The 22,104-nt window shown below is 49.9% G+C and overlaps 1 protein-coding gene across 1 annotated transcript; it reads right to left on the bottom strand.

Moving 5' to 3' along the window:
- Positions 1–1,175: 1,175 nt before the first annotated feature.
- On the bottom strand, positions 1,176–3,705 carry C1QTNF4 (C1q and TNF related 4). Its single transcript, XM_028111251.2, has one exon. The coding sequence runs from the start codon at positions 2,241–2,243 to the stop codon at positions 1,269–1,271; it is 975 nt and encodes a 324-aa protein (XP_027967052.1). The 5' UTR covers positions 2,244–3,705; the 3' UTR covers positions 1,176–1,268.
- Positions 3,706–22,104: the final 18,399 nt, after the last annotated feature.

Here is a 22,104-nt window from a genome sequence, read left to right as displayed (position 1 = left end):
CCAGACCCAGCCTGGGCAGTGGCTTTCATCTGGCACGTGGTCCTTCCCACTGTGTTCAGGTCTCTGGGCTTGGATTGTAACCTGAACGCAGTTTACCCCTGCCCCATTTTCTTCCCTGAGCCCTGGTAGGCTAAGAGCCTGGGTCTCAGGACACAGGCACAGAGCTAAAAGCAGGAATTGCAGGTATGTGTTGGGGTTAGGGTTGAGAAGTGTGTTCAAGGATGCTGAAAAGAAAGCTGCCCCCAAGGAAGGCCAAGTCCGACGCTCCAAGTCCTACCCTGGCAGTCTGTGACAAGTCCTGCGGAATCTGTGGGAACCTTGTGAATGCCCAGCACCCAGTCCTAATTTACATACCCTTTTAAATCCCAACCAATGCTCTGGAGTCCCTGTGCCCCAAGTTCCCCATCTGGACTAGAATAGACTGGACATTTTTAGTCTGTTGGAGGAATGGAGGAAAGCAGGTGGAAGAACATTACCTTTCCTTGGTGGGGGTGGAGCGGGGTGGGGAGGGAGCAGGTTTTTTGGTCCATCTCAACAAGTCTCAGATGAACACCTCAGAGGGGAAGGGAGGCTGCGAGGGAAATGATTGAGAGAGACAAGCTGAGTCTGGCTGGTGTAGTCCTCCTGATCCTGTGTAGCTGTCCCATAAAATGTTTTGTTCTGGTCTGCAGCCTGTGCCCTTTTATGCCAAAGTAAGTTGTTTAACCCCTGCCCTGGGCGATTCACCCTCCCCGTTGTGGAAGGGCAGGAGTTGGAACAACCAGGTATCAGTGTCTCATCCCACACACACCCTGCTAGAAGAAAGAATGTTCTGTTTCCTTGAATCCCGTATTCCCAGAAAGGGAGCAGGGTGTGGTCCCTTGTCACAAGAAAGAACCAGCTGGACCCTAAGCGACCTGGTAGGTCAGTGGGAAGGAGGCAGAGGGACTGACTACAAAGTAACGTGAAGGGGAGTCCCGCAAGGGGCTGGTCGAGTCAGGTTCAGTTCAAACTCCCATCTCCTTGCCCTCGCCGGGCCTGACCAAATCCTGCCCTCGGCCCTCCGACCCCCACCCCCGGTCTGCAGTAGTCAGTGCCTTCCCGCCCCGCCCGAGACCACAGCGTCGCAGACAAGACAGAGCGCAGGACCCCAGGCAGACAGGCGCCGGCGCAGGCCCACTTTATTGGCAGGGTCAGCCGCACTGGGCGGGCCGTCATGCTCGCGCCGGCCGGGCGTTCTCGGCATGCACGCCCCGGGCCGCCGCTGGGCTCCTCTCCCCGGGCGGGGCTCAGAGCTCCGGGGGCCCGAGGCCCGGCGGGCCGGCGGGGGCGAGGTCGGGGTACACCAGGAAGCCGGAGAAGGTGATGTACTTTCCGTGGTTGCTGTAGGCGCCGTAGCCGTCGTGGTCGTGGCTGAGCAGCCAGACGGCGTCGCCGCGCCGCAGCGCCAGCATCACGCTCTGGCTCTGCATCTCGCGGCGCCGCGACGCGCCGTCGTCGTAAATCATGGCCTGCACCTCGTCGCGGTTCTTCATCAGCTTCACGGACAGCGTCTTGCGCGGCAGCTTGCCCAGCGTGAAGGAGAAGAAGTAGGCGCCCGGCAGGCGGCAGCGGAACACGCCGGCCGCCGCGTCGAAGTCGCCGCCGATGTTGACGAGCTCCGTGTCGAAGGCGAGCGGCCGGTGCCGCGGCCCCGGGCCCGCGTCCGAGCCCACCAGGCTGCGCGTGCGCGCCGCCGAGAAGGCCGAGCGCGGCTCGGGGGGCGCGGGCGGCCCGCGCGCAGGCGCGTCGGCGTCGGCGTACACCAGGTAGCCGCTGAAGGTGGCGCCCGGGGCGCCGAGCGCGTACTGCGGGGCGCCGTGCAGCCGCAGCCACACCGTGTCGCCGTAGTCGAGCTGCAGCATGGCGCTCTGGCTGGCGGCGCGCCGCGCGCCGGGCCGCCGCTGCTCGTCGAAGGCCAGCGCCTGCACCTCGTCGCGGTTGCGCACCAGCATCACCGACAGGCTCTTGTGCGGGGCCTTGCCAGCCGTGAAGGAGAAGAAGTAGGCGCCGGGCACGCGGCAGCGGAACTGGCCTGTGGCCGCGTCGAAGTCGCCGCCGATGTTCACGTACACCTTGTCGAAGGTCACCGCCATCTCCGATGTGCCCTCCAGGGGGGTGGTGCGTGCGGCCGAGAAGGCCGAGCGCAGCTCCGTCGAGCCCGGAGCCGGCCCCAGGGCCCGGCAGGCGGCAGGGCCCAGCAGGCCCAGCAGGAGCAGCAGCATGGCGCCTGGGAGGGGAGGCAGAAGGGGAAGGAGAGGGGGCTGTGCCAGGGGCGGCCCCCAGATGCCCCGAGTTCCGAGACTGGGAGACGCGTTACTTTCACAGCTCTGCCCCTGACCCACAACTAGGACTCGGTTTCCTACACATTTGGACTATGTCAGCGGTTCTCAAGCTTCAGCGGGCCTCAGTGTCATATAGAGGGCTTGCTGGAACACACGTTGTTGGGCCCCCACCCCCAGAGTTTCCATTCATTTGGTTTAGGAGGAGGCTTGAGAGTTTGCATTTCTAACAAATTCCAGGTAATGCAGATGCTGCTGGTCCAGGGACCACACTTTGGGAACCAGAAGATTAGGCCAGTGATTCTCCTTTTTTTGTAAGAAACGAACCCCCTTCTCAAGTGAAAGCTCACACACCTATACCACAGATACAAGCAGAAATGCTTTGGTGGAAGGGGCCTATATAGCCTGTCGCTGGGCTTCCCCCCTCCCCACCTTGGCACCACAGAGGGTGGTCAGGGCGTCTGAGTTTCTTTCAGCCTGGTTTGCTGAATTTTCCTGTGGCTATTCTATGGACCTTGGCCTGCCCCTCACTCAGGCACTAGTTCTCTGTACTGATGGCCACTCTTTCAGCCCCCATATGGACAGGAAAGAAGATAGCTGCTCATTGATCCCTTTCCTGGCCTTTGACCCACAAGGGTCAGCCGCCACTCTGGACCTCTGGACTCCCCGGGGGCCCTTCTTGCAGTAAAGAGGCCAGAACAGTTGGGCTTTGACCTAGCTCCCTCCCCGTGAAATCACAGTAAGAGACAGTGACTCTTTCCTCTGGGCTTGAGGGCTGGTCACTGAGCAGAAGGAGAGAACCAGGGGCTCCTGTGAATAGAGAAGGAGAGCAACAGTTGCAGCAAGGCTTTGGCAAGACTGTGAGGTCACCAGCTTTGTTCCTCAGTAGTGGTGGAGTGAAAGACTGGCAGCTCGACCTGGGCTCATTTCCTGGCTCTACCACTTAAATGCTGTGAAACCTTAGGCAAATTCCTTAACTTCTCTGGGCATGGCTTCTTTTATGTAAATGGGGAGACCTGCCCCAGTCTTACTGTGAGGATGCTCTGAGATAGCAGGTGCAAACACCATTTGTGAATGGCAGTGTTGCCCAGGTGTGCAGATGCTTCTCTTCTTGGCCTTGAGAAAAGTGATCTGATAGAGTTCTTGACATAAGGAGTTAGGGACTCAGTAACTCTTACCCCTGGGAGCTTGTGAAAGCAATGCTTAACTCCATCATGCTTCTTAGTAGGGCATAGGCTTTGGGGCTTGAATACCCAAAGGCCCTGAAGTGGAGACAAAGTAGGAAAGAAAATGAGCTGGCAACAGCCTGGATATGGGCTTCTCTGGGAAGGACCCTGGGAGTGTGTGTAGCTCTGTGTCTCTTAGAGACACGGGGGGCTTGCTGAGAAGGGCTGCCAGGGGCAGATGCACCCTACACAAGGACATTCACCTTAGGGTAGCTGGGCACTGGAATCTAGCTCACGTTCTACTTGCCCCACAGTGTGGAGCTGCTGCACCTGGGGAAAGTGTGCCTTTTTCTAATTTTCATAATAAAGACCCCAAGTCCCTAACCCAGCTGAACCTTCTCTCCCTCCAGAGGAGGGACCTTTTGTAATTCCTACAAAGGCACCCCATGGGCTAGCCGATACCCTTGATGAGGGCAGGGAGGAAGGAGGGGACCCATCTACAGTGATGACGATTGCACCTCCTGAGTATTCCCTTTCATTAAGCTCTTTGGGCACATCTGGTCTCCCGGCAAACCTTCGAGACAGGTGGGCCCTCTCCCACTTTATAGATGAGAAAGTCAAGGCCCAAACAGGGGAAGCATTTTGGCCCAAGGTAATCATGCACACTGAGTCAACCTTGAACCAAGGTCTTTTGATTCCAGATTCAGTACACCCTCCTCTCCCCCATCTATTCCTCATAGACACAGATATTTCCAGCCAACCTGTCCTTAGCCTCAGTTTCCCTCTTTTGCAAAAATAGGAGGGGAGATAAGTGGAATGAATCTTGGGATCCAGGGTGAAAGAGAAAGAAAGCAAAAAGCAAATAAAACCAATGAAACAAGAACTCTAGCGTTTTGCCTTCTAGGAGTATGGGAACATCTCAACTCCTTCCGACCCTGCTCCTCTCCCTTAGCAGGTCCTGCCCCAGGAGCACCTGCCCACCCTACCTTCAGCAATCTCCCTGCAGAGTCTGGTGCACCCCACGAGGGCCAGAGGGTCCTCCGTGTGTTCAGTACCCAGCCTCTGCCCATTTCTCACCCAGCACTGCCATTTCCCAGATCCCTAAGTCCCCATCCTTCCTTAAACCCCCTTCCCTGGTCAGGTCAGAGGTGGGAGGGTGTCAGGTGGCCTCACAGCTCCGGGAAAGGAAATGGCTGTTCCTAGCTCTGTCCAGGTGGGGCTCAAAATAGTCATCTTCAAAGAGACAAAACTGGGACACGGAGACCTAGGCAGACCCAGAGCCCCGGAACCGATGCGGGAGGTGCCGCGGTGTCAGGCGAAGGCGATCTCGGAGCCCCGCTCCCCGCCAAACCGCACTCCCCAATTACCCCCTCCTTCAAGCCTCGCCGGAGCCTCCTCCCACCCTGAAAGCCCCTCATGTTCCCAAGAAGGTAAGTCCCCATTTTACAGAAGCCACTTAACCCTTCCTCCTGAAAAAAGAAATCCCTCAGGAGGGGATACCCTAGAGCTCCCCCACCCCCCCGCCCCCATGCCAACCTTCCTTCATCCATCCCTTCCGAGTGAAAGCCCTTGAGCCTCTTTCATAAAAAAGCTCTCCGGTCCTCCTCTCAGCGAACAAGGAGCCCGATTCCCCCGCGCCTTCGCCCGCCCCCGCTTCCACACGGGAGAAAGCTTGGGCTGCCCTCACCTGGCTGGGGGCGGCGGGCGGGTCGGGTCCGCTCCGAGCCCGCGATCCGGCTCCGGGCTCCGGGCTCCCGGCTCCGAGCGGGCGCCGGGGCTGCGCACTGACCGCCCGCGCTGCGGCGGGGCCCGGCCTGGCGGGGGCGGCGGCGGCGGCGGCGGCGGGGCGCTGGGACCCCGGGACCCCGGGGCGGGCGCGGGGCAGCGAGGCGTCAGGGAACGAGGACAGCTAAAGAGCGAGGCGAGCTGACCGGCGCGAGGAGCGGCGGGAAGGGGGAGAGGGGAGGAGAAGGGAGAGGGAGGGGCGCGCCGAGGAAGGGGAGCCGCGCTGGGCCTAGGGGCACCGCACCGAGGAGGGCCCTGCGCAGGCTGCGCCCCGCCCTGGGCTCTTCCTCCTCCGTGACCTCCCTGGAGCTTCATCCTCTGGCTCCACAGAACACGCACCATCAAGCCAAGTTAGCAGGCGGGGAAACTGAGGCCGGAGGTAGAGGACAAACTGCGGGTGGCCCAGGGCACTCCCCAGACCGGCCTCCTCCCCGGTTTGAGGAGAGGGGACTGCCGCAGAACGCCCTGGACAAGCCCCTGGGCGGCAAGGACAGTGGAAGGTGAGATTTTGTCTGGGCCAGATGTCCAGGCTGAGTGGCACTGGGGGAGGGGGTCTGAGGGAAGAGAAGGGTAAATGGGTCAATGTCACCAGTAGAGAAAGAGCTTGAAGTGACCTAGTTTTTCTTCCTTGCTTCTGAATCTGAAAATGCCCGTAGTTGGCTAGGAAGGAAGGAGGGAGACCATGCCCCCAGACCTCGGAGGGTCAGCCTCGGTCCCCTGGGGAGGGGATGCAAAGGAAGGGCATCCTTGGGGCAGAATTGAGGTTTGGCTGAGTACACTGCTTCCCTGGTGCCCACACGAAGGAAGGTTGAGAGAGGCACTGGGAGGGCTCGGAGGGCCTGTTGGGGAGGGACACGGACACCCTGCCTAGCTGGGGCTAGGGTAGCAGGATCCGGCCAGACATCAGGGCTGGGAACAGTGGTCTTCCCGCCCCAGCACTCATCAGGGCCCCCCATGGCCTCCACTCTGGGTTTTGACCCCTGCAGCCATCTCGGACTCCCTTCATCAGGGCTGCTGTTGTCTTCCAACAGCTGTGGGGGTCTCTCCTGCCTGGGGGCGGAGTCTCACACCCCCCCCACCCCCACCCCCCCACCCCCCCACCCCCCCCACCCCCCACCCCCCCACCCCCCCCACCCCCCCGGCCTGGCACTCAGTAGATGTTGACTGAGTGGATGGCTCTCATGTACCAGGAGCTGGTGCCCTCCATCTGCCCCTGGTTGATGCCAAAGGCCTCCACTCTGGTCCCGGCTCTGCCACAGACCAGATGTGGGTGGACACAGAGAAGCCTGGCACCCTGGAAAGCCCTCTGCCCTCTGGAGCTTTCCTTTTGCAACTCTCAAAAGTTATGTGACCCCAGTCAGTCTGACGCAGGTTAGTCCTCATGAAGGCGTCGATAATGATGATGGGCTCGTTAAATTTCCTTCAGGGTGTTAGGTGAAGGATGAGGAATATGTGCCTCAATGTAAGGAAATGAATGGAGGCATTTCAGACTGGGCACTGGGGGTATTTGGGGCCTAGGGTGAAGTACTTGTCTAGCCCCAGTTAGATCATGACTGTCTCCTTCACCAGTTTCAAAAGCTTGGGTCATGGGCCTATGGGAAGTCATGAAGCAGGGTGAGGGTGGGATGAGTCACGCAGGGATGTGGCCAGAGGGCTGAGGAAGGCAGAATGCTAAACTGTGTCGGCCACAACCCCCGCCCTTTTTTAAGATTTTATTTATTTATTTGACAGAGAGAGAGACAGCGAGAGAGGGAACACAAGCAGGGGGAGCGGGAGAGGGAGAAGCAGGCTTCCCGCAGAGCAGGGAGCCTGATGCGGGGCTCGATCCCAGGACCCTGGGATCATGACCTGAGCCAAAGGCAGGTGCTTAACGACTGAGTCACCCAGGAGCCCTGGGGTTAACTTTTAAATAAACTACTCGCACCCAAATCTTTGTCTTGAAGTGTGCTGCTTTTGGGGGAACCCAAACTAAGACAATGGACAATAACTGTGTCTTAAACCACGGTAAGTGCTTTTTCACATCCGTTAACCTTATTTAATTTTCTTAACATCCCCCGAAGTAGATACCATTAACCCAATTTTACAAACGAGGAATGAAGAGGTTCTATGTAGGGAGAGGCAGGATTCAAACCCAGGTGTGTTTAGCTCTGAAGCCTGATCCTTAACCATGTTCAGCAGCCTCCCCTATTCTCTGATCCTCTCTAGATCTTATATTTTCATCTGTAAAACAAGGGATGTGCTCTTGAGTTTGAAGGGAAACCATGTACCCAGTTTCTCCTGCCGTCGGGCATGGTCAATGAGATGTGAACAGAAGCTATTGGGAGAGAAAGTGCTTGAAAGGGACTGACTCAGCTCAGAGGCCCTCTCTTTTGCCCTCCCTTTTCTCTTCCCTCTTCCAGCCCCAGTTGCCATCTTGGGCCAGTAAACACCAATGAAGGGTTTTAAGGCACGGTCTTAGGTACGCGCTCAGGAAGACGCTGAGATGAAAAAGACCTAGAGACTCTGCCCTCAAGGAGCTAAGCATTTAGTAGAAGTGGCTGGATGTGGATAGAAGCATAATAGGTGGAAAGAGATCAGCCTCAGGAGCTGAGCTGGTAACTGTTATGAGAACTCAGGGAGGGAGGAATTCCACCAGCAGTGTGTGTGGGGGGGCTGGTGGAAGGAAGATGTCACAGAAGGGACTATTTTTTTTCTTTTTTAATTTAGCTCTTTAAAAAAAATTTTTTTTTTTTTTTTTTTTTTTGAGTAAGTCTTGATGCTCTACTGACTGAGTCAGACAGGTGCCCCACAGAGAAGGCTATTTTTAAATAATGGCAAGGATTTGACAGTGAGATGGAAGAGTACGGGGTGGGATCCCATCAAAGGTAATAATATGAGCAAAGGTGTCAGGGCTTGGGGAGGAGACCTTCCATGATTCAACTCCGGAAGGAAGGGTTTGTGATTGGAAGTTATGGCAGGTAAGGTGCATGTGCTTAAATGCCCAGCTAAGGAGCTCAGATTATCCTGCAGCAGAGGGGACAGAACTCAGAGCTGTATTTTAAAGATTACTCTAGCTGAAAGACAGGAGACAGAAGAAGAGCCATCAGGGAGACCTGCAAGAGGACAAGTGTGCCGATGAATCTAAACTATGCAGGGCTAGCCAGAAAGGAAAAGCAAGGCAGGAGACTGACGGGAGAGAGACTGTCAAAGACTGGCAGACAGAGTACCCGCACAAGCTCACAATTTAATTAGCTTCCTGGCTTGCCAGTGGATTACAAGGGAATTAGCAGAGCTCAGAGTCTAGGGACCTTGCTGGGAGTTGAGGGGAGGTTAATGAGAAAGACAACAACATGCCCCAGGGAGAAATGAAAGACGAGGAATTGTTAGCCCAGCAGAGATGCTGGCAGGAGAAACAGATGTCAGGGTGTGTGGAGTCTCTGCCTTCCTCAGAGATTTCAGCCCTCGGGGCGGGGGGGGCGGGACAGACATTTAGAGCTCCTGGGTGGGGGTTCTAGTCCCATCCCCCAGGGTTCCAGGTCCTCTCAGTGCTTGATAAGTGACCCCAGACTGGGAAAGCTGGGGTGCCTATAAGGATCAGGTTCCCAACTCTGCCTTGGCCTTTTCCCAGAGGGGGACTGGGCCCCCAGCCCCCTTCTACACACAGGGAGGTTGAGGCCTGGGATGGGGAGGTGACCTGCTCTTAGCAGTTGTGGCCAATGGCATTTTCCAAAGACAGCTATGACAGTATCTCCCATCCCCCATGCTCTTTTTATACCTTGACCTTGCCACTCCCCTCTTAAGAGGAGGACTTGGGTTGGGTCGTAAAGGGAGATACCGCTTCTGCCTGGTGCTCACTCTCTTGAAACTCTCTTGGTGTGAGAAAGCCCAGGCCACATGGAAAGGCCATATGTGAAGATGTGGTGGCCAGCAACCCTGGTCGGGACCAGCTACCAGATTTGCAAGGTCTGGTGCAAGATGAAAATGCTGGGCCTTTTGTTCAAAAATTAAGGATTTAAATGGTAACCATAGAGCATTCAACCAGGCATTGAGACCTTTGAAGGGCGGGGCTCGTGGAGCTGCAAAAGTTGCCTCCCGTGAAGCTGGCCCTGACCCAAGAGTTACTGAACAAAGCGACACTGATAGAAGTCCTAAAGGCTGCCCTAGACCTTGACAGGTAGCAAGAGATGGGAAAGGCATCCTGGGAGAAAAGACAGGGAGCAGGGCCATCCCCCTCAGAGGCAATACAGTCCCGGTAAAGTGCGGTGACTGGCATCACACTGCTTAGGTTTGAATCCCAGCTCCACCTCAGGTTCCCCACCTGTGAAATGGGGACAAGAAAAGTCATCTCTGCCTTGCTGGCTTGTCGACAGCACTGAAAGACCTACTCAATGTAAAGTATTCAGCACAGAGCCTGGCATACTGTAAGCGCTCAATATGTGCTATTACACTGCTTGGTGTGTTTGAAAAATGAATAATCTTGGTGTGGCTGAAGTGTGAAATCCAGGGATGCTGCTGGGAAACAGGTCCAAAAAATGGGTTTTGAATTTGATCGTGAAGGATTTTAAGTGCCAGGATAAGCTGTCTAGACTTTATTCTCCTAGCCCGTGGGTCTCAATCCTGTCTGACCTAATTTCTTTTATTATAAGTATTTTGGAATGTCTCCTTTCCTACACTGAAATGAAACTCATAGAGAATGAAGTCTACTGACACATATTTTCAAAAAATCAATATAATGCTCCAAGCGTGACATAAAGAAGAAAAAAAGGAAAGTAATTTTATTAAAATAATGTTTTTCAATATGTAAATACTTGCACATTGCCACACTAGAATAAATACCAAATATAGATGGATGTTTATACCTCTAGAAGTATAGAATCTTCCACAGAATCACCACAAGTGCAAGAACCACAAACACATGCTGATACAAGGGTGTGCTGTCCAGGGCCCCAACACCATTATGATGTCTAACATGAACAACTCTTGGTGAAATTGTAAACAAAACAAATTACAATCCTTCCCCAATTTGCAGGAAAGTTGCATTCTTGGAAAATTCAGTGTGCACTAAAACCATGCAAAAAAGCTTGTTCTGTATGGAAAACCAGGTTGTTTTTTTTACCTACATTAATGTTGTAAGGAATGAGAGCTAACGTTTTGCTTAACTGTCCTAAACATCATAGGACATCTACTATCCCTGGCCACTGCCCACTAGATGCCAATAGTATCCCTTAATCATTGTGACAACCCAAAATGCTCTCCCACCTTTCCCAACTACCCTCAGCTCCTGCTTTGGGCAATGTGGGATTAGAAAGGGGCATGCCCTCTTCCAGGCCATCTTTTTTTTTTTTTTTTTAATTTTTATTTATTTGAGAGAGCGAGAAAGAGAGAGAGAGAGAGCGCACATGAGAGGGGGGAGGGTCAGAGGGAGAAACAGACTCTCCGTTGAGCAGGGAGCCCGACATGGGACTCGATCCCGGGACTCCAGGATCATGGCCCGAGCCGAAGGCAGTCGCTTAACCAACTGAGCCACCCAGGTGCCCTTCCAGGCCATCTGTAATATGGTATGAGAAGATGATACTTGGAGCTACTGCCACCATCTGGCAACCACGTGGGGAAAAGCATGAGGACAAAAGCTAATACACTGGGGATGACAGAATGGACAGATGTCAAGGATCATGGTCCTCGATGATATCACTGAGCCACTGAGTTAACACATTCTGGATTTACCCTCCTATGGACCTCTCATTATGGGAGATGATAAATCCCCTTCTTGGTTGAACCATTTTGAGCTGAATCCTCTGTTCCTTGCGGCTAAAAGCACTCTTAACTTTTACAGGATATTTTCCCCTCTCTTGGTCTTCTTCAACTGTATATTGAGAGGATTTCACAGACTAGGGCCTGTGAGTCTATGAAAGGAAAAGAAGAGGGCTTGGTGACTAGAATGAGGGGGTTGGGAAGGAGCTGGAAGAGTCCACCTCTTGCATGGGTATCTGGGAAGATGGCAAAAAAGGAGTGGATTCTGGGTAAGATGATCATTGGTTTCACTTAGGGCAGTGAGATCACATCACACTAGATTTGGGGGATGGAAAATTAGACTTACATAGTATCATCTCAGTTGGGTAAAAAAATACAATTACATAGGAAAAGCCTGGATGAATAAACACCAAAATATTTAGTTATTTTTGGTAGGTTCAGGGACGACATTTTCTCTGTAGAATTTTTTTTATTTCCCAAACTTTTTCTAACAAACTTATTGCTTTCATTTGAAATGTAATTTAAAATATCAACACACTGTAATTTCTTTCAAATGTATCAAAAGAAGTAGATCAGTGGCATGGAATGTAGAATCCACTATTAGATCCAAATACATACTGGAATTAGAATACTACAAAAGTGGGATTTTAAGTTTTTTTTTTTAAAGATTTTATTTATTTATTTGACAGAGAGAGACAAAGCGAGAGAAGGAACACAAGCAGGGGGAGTGGGAGAGGGAGAAGCAGGCTTCCTGCTGAGCAGGGAGCCCGATGCGGGGCTCGATCCCAGGACCCCGGGACCATGACCTGAGCCGAAGGCAGATGCTTAACAACTGAGTCACCCGGTGCCCCATTTTAAGTTTGTTTATTTTTTTAGTAATCTCTACACCCAACCTGGGGCTCAAACCCATAACCCCAAGAGTCACAGGCTCCACCTACTGAGCCAGTCAGGTGCCCCTAAAAGTGGGATTTTAAATCAGAGAAGAAATATATGATTCAATAAATTGTATGGGAACAATGTGTAGCCATTTGGAAAAATAGTAAGTTGGATCCATACATCATGTCTTATACCAAAACAAATAACAAGTGGATTCCATATTTAAACGTAAAAATTAAATTAAAAAAGTACTGAAAGAAATCAAGTGATAATTTTTTTAAAATTTCAGAGTGAAGAAGAACTTTGAAGTATGACATAAAATCCAGAAGTCATAAAAAAAAATTGATGGATACATTTCCTACAGCTTAAGAGAGAAACATATTTACACAGCAAAACTGCCAGAAACAAAATCAAAAGAGGGGCACCTGGGTGGCTCAATTCGTCCAACACTTGATCTCAGCTCAGGTCTTGATTTCAGGGTTGAGTTCAAGCCCCACGATGGGCTCCACACTAGGTGTGAAGCGTACTTAAAAAAAAAAAAAAAATCAAAAGACAAACTACAAAATGGAAAACATATTTGTAGTTCATATCACAAAGAGCAAATTTCTTTAATATATAAAGAGTTCTGAGAAAAAAACAACTCAGTAAAAAATGGGTACAAGATATAAACAGTTAATAAAAAAGAAAATACAAATAACTATTAGAATAAGAAAATCATAATGTGATGCCATCATTTTTTTACCTCTCAAGTTGTCAAAGAGCGCTAAGGTTTATAACACACTCTATTAGTGACGAGATGGAAAAACTCATACATTGCTAGTGGGATGGTCAACTGGAACAACTGGGTAACTGGACAATGCCTACCAAAAATGTACATGCCCTTTGACTCAGTGATTCCACTTCTTGAAAAGCTGCTTCTCAGATACATGCCCATATGTCTGAAATGACATGCTGCTATTCACTGTAGCATTGTTTGTAATAGCAGAATATTGGAAATAATCTAGATGTGCAGCAACAGATGACCCATCGAATAAATTGATATATATATGTGTATATATATACACATCTGAGGTATATATATATTAGACTATATATATATATACACACACACACATATACAATAGAATACTATACACCCTTTGTAAAAGAATGAGGAATTATTTCATATAAGGGACATAAAATAATCTCTAAGATTTACTGTTAAGTAAAAAAAAAAAGGTGTACAGTATGCTATCATTTACATAAAAAAGTACCCATTTGCTTTTATGTGCATAGAATACCTCTTGGAGGATCTACATCAGGCTGACTCCTCCTGGGGAGAGGAATGGTTATAGGGAGACATACATACTTTTCAGTCTCACCCTTTTGCACTTAAAATAAGAAGGGATGGGGAGAACTACTATCTTTTCTGGTAGCGGCTCTATTCCTACTGGTTTCAATTCCAACGGACATCCGTGGAAAGCCCCCAGCCTTTTCCACGGGCACCAGTGTCAAGACAAACTTCCTCCATCCTGTGCTTGTGCAGCTCATTAAAGAAATCAAATCAAGTCTAAACGCAGGTCTTTCCGAGACTGGAAAATGCTACGCGGCTGGCTCTGAGGATGAATGAAGTCACAGGCCAAGGAACACGGCTTGAACCTGGCATGGCAGAATCCTCCCCTAGGGCCTCCAGAAGAAATGCAGCCTTGCCAACATCTGGACTTTAACCCTGTAAGACCTGTTTCCAGACTTCTGGCCTACAGAACTGTAAGACAATGAATGTGCACTGTTTTAAGCTAAAATAAATAGATAAAATAAATGCAAGTCTTTCCACTGCTTGTTCACTCATCCTGCTGCTCTCAGCCCTGTTTCAAGATATTTTAGAAGCTAGATTCTGACATCCAATGTTAACCTTCCCTCCCAGTAGCAGTGCCATCTGCAAACATGGTGAGTGTGGCAGGCACGGGAAACTACTGAGCTGACCGAACGCAGAGTCAGGAGCATGGAACTTTAAGACTTCTCCCCAGATGTGCATCCAGTGAGTCACCAACTGGAGGGAGAGGGGCACAGTGGTGAATGGGTTATAAATCCACCTGACTGGGTGATCTCTGAGATCACGGTTTCCCTGGTAATCTCCTCAACTGGGAAACATTCCGATGTCTAACTGGAAACGAGGCACACCATGTCCAGGGAATTTTCCTGGTGGCCATCCAAATAAATAATAAATTACTGTTGGTATTATCATCTACCTTATCTTGCTCTTAGTGAAGATTCTGATTCTTTTTCTAGGGGTTCTCAAACCCAGTCTAATACATACTAGAATAAATTTTGGGGAGGAATTCACCTCAAATACACCCACCTCGAGTTTCCAGAATCTACCTTTTCCACTTTTCTCAGTGTCAGGACATCTGCAGCCTTCAGGCTCTTGTGGCCCCTTTGTCTCTCTCCCCAGCTCTCTCACCTACCTCGGCAAGCGTTCCGGGATCCTCTCTGCAAAGGTTTTCGACGCTTTCGGATTTGCACCTCATTATAAATGGCTAGGTGCTTAGGTTTTCCCTTACTATCTTCTATTTGGAGTTTCAATATCCTCTAAATCATGTTTTGCTTTACTCGACCCAGTTTAGAAATGCTCTTCCTTGCGGGAGAATGAAGCAAATCGGGGCTGAGTATTTTGTTTTCTGACTGCTAACCTGACACCCCCACCCCCACCCCCACGCGGAACCCTATATAATGAATCCTCTCTTTATTCCTCACGCTCTGCACATAACCAAAGGTGTCTTTTACTGTCTGCACCTTTTCCAAGTCTCAGTTTATCCAGGACTTCCTTCTCTTCCTTCTACGTCTACACCCTGCCTCTTCGAGTGTCAAGAGGCCTTTCTACAGTGCCACACTTTCTTCAGCTCACGGCCTTGCACTGTGCAAGGGTTTCTGGAAATGGGCTGTCCTCATTTCCCATTTTTAGAGCTTTCTATCCCTTTCTGGCCACATTCCCATGTAGGCCTCTAAACATGGGATCATAACTTTTCCCCAATTTTTTTTCTAGGACTTCTTTTCTAGGACTATGTATTCATTCACCCATTCATTCCATGCCCTGTGTGCCCCCCCCCCCCCATGGCTCTTCCTTCTTGATCCAACTTTCTCCTGTGGCCCCTGTGATACCAACAGGACATTGCCTCGGTCTGAAGTAAGGACTGGGGGCGGCTCCCTGGTAGCTCCCTCTTCCCGCTGAGAGGACACTGTGCTGATGCACGTGAAGCATTTCTCAGCAGCTCGGCTGGTAGCTGCCCGCGGCCTCCCAGCCTGGTGTCATGCTGCCCTCAGGGCCATGGCTCCCCAGTGTTCCTCTATCAGTCTTGCGACTGGTTCCTCCCAGCTTGGCAGTGTCCCGCTGTGGAAAGCCCGCAGGGTTTGGAGTCAAACAGAGCCGGGTCTGAATTCTAGCTCTGCCCCTTCCTAGCAAGTTGTTTCAATCTGAGCTTCAATTTTTCACACTTTTTAAAAAAAAATGGGGGTAGAATCTGCTCAATGGGGTGACAGAGATAATCTATGGACATACCGGCACATAGGCTTCGCGTCAAGCCCCGTGCTCATCTCAGGTTCACGGGTCTTCAGGAGTTACATGTTCTTGGTGGATCGTGTTGTTTTCTTTCCCCTTCTATTCAAACTCCTTCTTTTGACTGGACTGCAGAACCTTCCGTTGATGAGCCATGCCCCTCCAGCTCAAAGTATATGGTTCCAGGGGGGTGGAGCCCGGATCCCGAGCCCTTCAGGCTGGGCCTGTGACTCAGGTGTGGCCAGGAGAGCGGGCGGAGTGCTCCAGACGCGCCGAATGGTTTACCAAAAGCCCTGTGTTTCCCGCCAGGCTCCTCCAGGGGATTTCTACTGGAGCCTCCTTAGGAGATAATTTGTTCTCTGGAATTACAAGCTCTAAGAAGTCACATGAGTAGAGCTGCCCTTTGGCCTCTTGCTGCTACACTGAGTGAGCCCGTCTGAGAGGGAAACCAGGCAGAGGCCCATGGACAGAAGGCATGAGAACAGTGGGAATCCCGATGCCCTTGTTCCAACCACTGGATTAATTACTGGCCATTTCTGTTACTTGGGCCAATCAATTCCTTTTATTCATTAAGCCAGTTTGTTGGGTTTCTCAGTATGCCAGCGTAACATGCGACATTGACCCTTTCACTATTATAAAGTCACGGGTTCCCTGCATGGAGTTTTGTGTTTAACTTCTCGTTTAAGTCTGTCCCCCTATTTTAATGCAGAAAAAAATAGCAAGACTCAATACATGCGCGTGGCATACTATTAGAAGTTCCTCAGACTCGCAGACCCAGGTCTGAATCCTGGCTTTGTCACTTACTAGTTTGGGGTAAGTGACTTAGCCCTTCTGAGCTTCACTTTTCTCAGTAAAATGGGGGTAACATTTTGCTGATGTGGGTGTTTGATGGGTGTGCGTTAATGGATATAGATAGGGGCAGGACATGAGATAGGCCATCAGAAGAACATCCTATTAGGTAGTAGGTACGTTTATGTCATCTCAATACTTTTTACTCTGCGCAGTTGCCTACAGATGCTGTTTGTATTTCCCTCACTTCTTTCCCGGTCACATCGTGTAGCCACCAAGGTTTCCAGGCTTATCAAGAGGACAGGAACTCACAGGCTTTGGGAGGAGATGGAAGAGGAGGTGGTGGACAGGAATTTCAACGTTCGAACGGAAGGGAGGTGGAATTGGGTTTGTTTAAAACGTTGGCAACTGCAGAAGTTTACACCCACTTTGTACTTATAAATACATCTCTGTCTCTGTCTCCGAGCTTGGCTCCGCCTGCACGAAGCTTCAGAGAAGAGAACACAGAGCAGCTGCTAGTAGGTACAAGTGTGCAGCGCAGAGGGGGTCGTAGGCGGGGCACTGGGACAGGCTTGGGCACAGGGTGTAAGGATTTAAGGATGAAATGGCAAGAAATCTTAAGCAACTGGGTCACCAAGCGCCTTTGATCCCTTGCTGGAAGCCTGTGTAGGCAGAGAAAAGCAGTAGGGTCGGCCACAACCCGGGCGGGCCCTGGCACTCCAGCTTTATCTCAGGCCCCTGTGTTGCGCGGGCGGCGGGAAGACAAGATAGAAGGCGGCTGCCGAGCAGAGACAGGCACCCGGGCGCTGGGATGACAAAGTCAAGAGGCATTTCTGGGAATCCAACTGTGACTTCTCAGAAGTAGAGGGAGGGATAGAGAGAACTCAAGGTCATCTCCGGGGTTTTTAGTCTGGGAAACCGGGCCAGTGGTGGGCTTAGTCAGGTTTGAGAATGCAAGTTCCATCGAGGCAGGCTTGGGGAGAGGGGCTGAGACGTCATCAGTCTGAGGATCCTGAAGGACGTCCGTTCAGGCCACAAATGCTTACGGCACACTACGTGTTAGTTCCCGCTCTGGGGGTTTATCACATGGCAGGAGTACAGCTCTGAGGTGAGGTCACGACTGTTGGGAGATGCAATTCCCCTTGCCCTCGACTCAGCCTCTGCTGCGGACTCCGTGACCTTGCCCCTACTGTCTGTACTCGAGTATTCCCCGCTTCTAATTCTTAAGTAATAACAGCTCCCGATTCCAAATGTACTCCATCAGGCGCTGCGCTAAATGAAACACTCCAGTAAGAAAAGCAGTATTCTTGTTTTTGAGATAGGAGCTCGAGGCTTCAAACGATCAAGCAACTTGCCCAAGTTCATGTGGCTGCTAAGTGACAGGGCTGCAAAGTGACAGAGCTGGAAATTGCTCCCAGGATCCTCACTGTCCTTAAAAGACCAACTGAAATGCCACTCTTTCATGACGCCTTCCCTGAGTTCCCCCGAACGGGATGCGAGTGTGCCCTCCAGTGGATCCTGCGGTGCTCGGTTTCAGCTTCTGCTGGCTTGCCCTGCTTTGTACAAGCCACCACAGGGAGCTTGGAGACTCGGGGAGGGCCCTTTCAGCTTTGCTGTTCCACACATGGTTCCATTTAATCCTCCCAACATTCCTAGCTTTGACGGCCTTGCCATGCTGCACCCCTCCCCCGCTGCCCAGCCAGCGCCCCGGGATGGGATTGATTACATGCCTTCAGTCCCCAAGCCCCTGGCACAGGACTGTGCGCACGTTGCGCACTTGATAACTGAGCGCTGCATTTACAAACTCTAAATGTGGGCCGCTGTGGGGTGGCAGGGGTGGGGGAGAAGGCATGAATGATACTGCGTTCCAGTGGGAGGTGAGCCGGTTGAAGTGAGGTGCGGCTCTGTTCTTCCCGTTTTCACCCTCCTTACTCATTTCCAGCCAAAGCACATTCTCTCCAGTCTTTTAACACCAAAAGGGCAGGGCCCCAGACTGGATGGAAAGCAAGTAGGTACTTTCTCTCTTGTCCTTATCTAACCTCTGGCTCCTAATGCTACTCTGGAAATAAACTGCAATACCGAATAGCTTTTCCATAAAAATGCAGCATTAGCAGGGGAGAGTCTGTTCTTCCGGCTGCCTTAGCAAGGTAGGAGCTGGTGCTGCTCGAAGACTTTCTCACCCATTGTCCTGTTGCGGACCTTGGGAGGGGCAGGCCTTGTTCCACGACCTGCTCTCCCCCATCTCCCCCGCAGGAAGGTGGTTAATCTTGAATAGCACCTCTGAGTCGGATTTGTTTCTCTCCCTCTCTCCCTTGCCACTCTCTGAAGCACTGTTTGCCCACATTTTGGTGTATGGTACAGATCTGCACCTAACTGAAAACATTCTTTTTCAGGGTTGCAGTAAGTTTGTTCCAGAACAATTGTGGTTTTAATGCAAAATCTGCTTAATTGGTCCCAGACAGGACATTTGGGGGCCTGGACTGCAGGTGAATCCACTTATGAGACTAAGGAAAAATGGGCTTTTCAAGATTCTGTCACCTGGCCATGCAATCATGGCAGACTAGCAGGGCCTGCTGGGGAGACTGAACACAAGCATTGCTAAGGGGGCCTCCTCCAGACATCGCTTTAGGCAGCAAACAGATGAGGAATGGGATTCACATGCACAGAGGTGGCTGGAAGGAAAACACTCTCAGTTGCCTTAGAAAATTAATCGCTGTTACCATCAAAGATATTTTTCTGAAAGAGGGTAGTTTTTGGTTGGCGACAAAAGAATCTTTCATTCACAACTTTCCCTCTAGGACAAAAACCAGAATGCAAGATTCTGGATCACTTGTCTGAAGAGACAATAAGATGAAGGATCAATGGAGAAAAAATAAAATGAGAAGTCACATGTGACATCCTCAGGTAAGCCTAAAAATCTCTGCAAAGGAGATAAAACACATGTCTTTGTCTATATCTGAAAAACAAAAACCTCCGAAGATATAAATCACTATGGCACTAAGGGAGGCAGCCTGAATGAACCCATTCAATATGCAAGGATGTTCTAGAAGAATCCATCAGAGGAGCTGACACATCAATCACTTTCAAGAAATGTTATCCCCCCAGTGTAGTAGGGAGTCCACACACATGGACTAATGGTCCTCCTAGGAATCCTCACCGTGTAATAATAACTCAGCTTTCCATCTGCAACTATCAGAACGGTTGGGGAAAAGCACTGGCGATCATTCCTACTTTCGGCTGTTTCACCTGTTTGTCGTTCTGCAGAGGCAAGAACTAGGTCTGCCCTGATTTCCGACCATTCTACTCTACTCTGTGGGCGGCATGTTTTTTGGTTTCACTGCTTTGACCAAAATGCAGGGCCTTTTTGCTTATGTGCCTGAATTACTCATCATCTGGTTCAGTGGCTACTTTTTTCTCAGCATTTCATAGCCTCCGTGAAGCAGAAAACATATTTCGGATTCGAAAGGCTCAGGTGTGAATCCAGCTCGGAATTATCTATGTAATTTTGAATGCATTACTAATTTTCCTTGTTCCTACATTTTCACTTTCTTTCTGAAGCGGGGATACCTCCTCTACCAAAGATTCTGAGAATTAAAACTTACACGACAGGCTTGATAGTCATTACTTTCATTCCTTCCCAATGTTTTTTTCTCTCGCTCCCTTAACCTGCCACAGCACCTTAAAGTGACCAGCTGCACAGACTGCAATGTGACAGTCTAGTTTTTCTCTAAAGCCCAGCAAGGCTGACGTTTTGGTGGGCCTGCTTTAAAGGGCTAAATGATTTCCCCCCCCCCCCAGATTTTCAGATCAGAGAGAAATAATGCCACTGCTGTGTAAGCCTTGAACTTAGCAGTGAGTGACAGACGCAGTTTCCATTTTGTCAGACTAGTCTGTACTGTAATTACAAGCTGTGGAGGAGGGGAGTTTGAAGGCGGACCTCATCTGGTCTGGAGGACTGAGAGACTTCACAAAGAGATGGCTACTAAGATGGAATCTCACTGTACAGGGAGAATCTCAATGCAGAGAGGGAAAGGAGGGTATTTTTAGAGTAGAAAATTATAGTAAAGCTGAGGTTGTGTTTAGGTTCAGTAAGAATCTGGAATGTAGAGCTATGATTTTTGTTTTTTAAGCACGCTCCATGCCAAGTGGAGCCCAGCCTGGGCCTCGAACTCCTGATCCTGAGATCAAGACCCGAGATCAAGAGTTGGATGCTTAACCGAATGAGCCACCCAGGAGCCCCACGCAGGGGTATGTTTAAAGTTTCTTTCACCCTAAGGCTGCTTGTATGCCCTACTTTTACAGCCACTCCAGACGTTGCAGGAAACCCCCAGATTCTTTTCTTCAATCAAGGCTTCAATGACCATCACACTCCCTGGGGGACTATGTCCTGGCAACTCAGCTCAGCACTCCCAAGGCAAACCATTTGCCCATTTTCACAGGTGCAGTTTACTAGATGATCCTTATTTACACAGGAGTCAATTCATTATTTCTTGCAGGTGGATCTTAAGAATACCTACATCCATTTAACCCTTGAATAAACTTTAGATATCTGATTATGTTAACAGCCTATATAATTTTATGGAGGACCACTGGTGTAGCTACCCTTATTGGATCTATAGCTTGGAGGAAGTAAGACTGACTGACTAGACAACACTTAGAAAAATTCCAGGCCTTCCTAAAATTCTTCACGGCCCAACTTGCATAGGCAAAAACCGAAGCCTTGGCGCCCTCTGGCGGCAGACTGGTTCTTAACAGTCATAAGCTTCTCCAGTAGGAATAGGCAGGCATGGATGAGCACAGAAGCCACAGGATAATAAACATGGCACATTTTCCTAGATCATCTTTACTGAAGATTTTTTTTGGGGGGGGAGTGGGTAATGCAAAACATTTTTATATGAAAACAAATGCAGATAATATTGAATAGAATATAAAATTTACATTACTTTTTGAGACAAAGTAAGAGACATCAAAGACATTTCATGCTCATGAGCTTCAGGCCGTAGTCCCAAACCCTGCGGGAGGGAGGAGACCCCTGCATGCTCACTCTAATATGATGGGTGCTGCTCTTTTGATAGAGAAATCTGAGCAGTAGCAAATTAAGTGCTTACTCATTGGCAAAAGGCCAGTGGATTATTTAAGTGAAACCATATGCTTTCTCATCTTCGAGCATCTGAACTGCTTTTAAAAGGCCTGAGGAAATAGGAGCTTTATGCTTGAGCTGCAATGATTTCCTTCTAAAATGGTTTTTTCCTCCTATGAATGCTAACATGACTAACTGAGGGTATGACATGCGAAGTGGTCAATATCCTAAGCGCCCTGCGGACCTAAGTGTGCATTACCAGGTATGAAGTTTTAAGTACACTTTCCAAGGGCGTCACTAGGAAAGAAAAGCAAACTACTCATCTTCTGCAACAACAAAGAAACAAAATTAAAAACTGAACAAAAGATTATAAGATGATAATCTGTACAGAAATATTATATACGCATAGAACTGTATAATGATATAATTTAGGGACTGGCAAACACTTAGCTTTTAGACAAGTGGCTACTGCTGCAGTATTCGCTTCTCATACTTTATATAAGAATTTCTTTTTGGGGGAAAAAGAAGCCAATATGCTTCCTTTCCAAATCTTGCTTGTTCTCTGTAAGCCCCCCTCCCCTTTTTTGTTGTTGGCAATAATTTACTACTTTGCAGTAAGGATGAAGGAGTACATACCCTGTGTAGACATTTTCCAGGGTCATTAGCAATGGACTATCTTTTTCAGGAATGAGAGACAGGATTAATCAAACATGGTTAGAAGCATATAATGGGAGGCAGATTCTGGTGGATGCTGACGTTTTAGGGTCTACTAAAGAAAAGGTAATTCATAACCTCCCGTATAGTTTACACTATTACATTTCTTAAGTTTTACAGAATTCTTTCTTT

This window comes from Eumetopias jubatus, unplaced genomic scaffold (assembly GCF_037043125.1).
Source record: "Eumetopias jubatus isolate StellerSeaLion01/CBP00866 unplaced genomic scaffold, mEumJub1_p1.0 scaffold_13, whole genome shotgun sequence".
Classification (NCBI taxonomy): domain Eukaryota; kingdom Metazoa; phylum Chordata; class Mammalia; order Carnivora; family Otariidae; genus Eumetopias; species Eumetopias jubatus.
The sequence above is the reverse complement of the archived record's forward strand: the minus strand, read 5'-3'. Positions and strand labels throughout refer to the sequence as shown.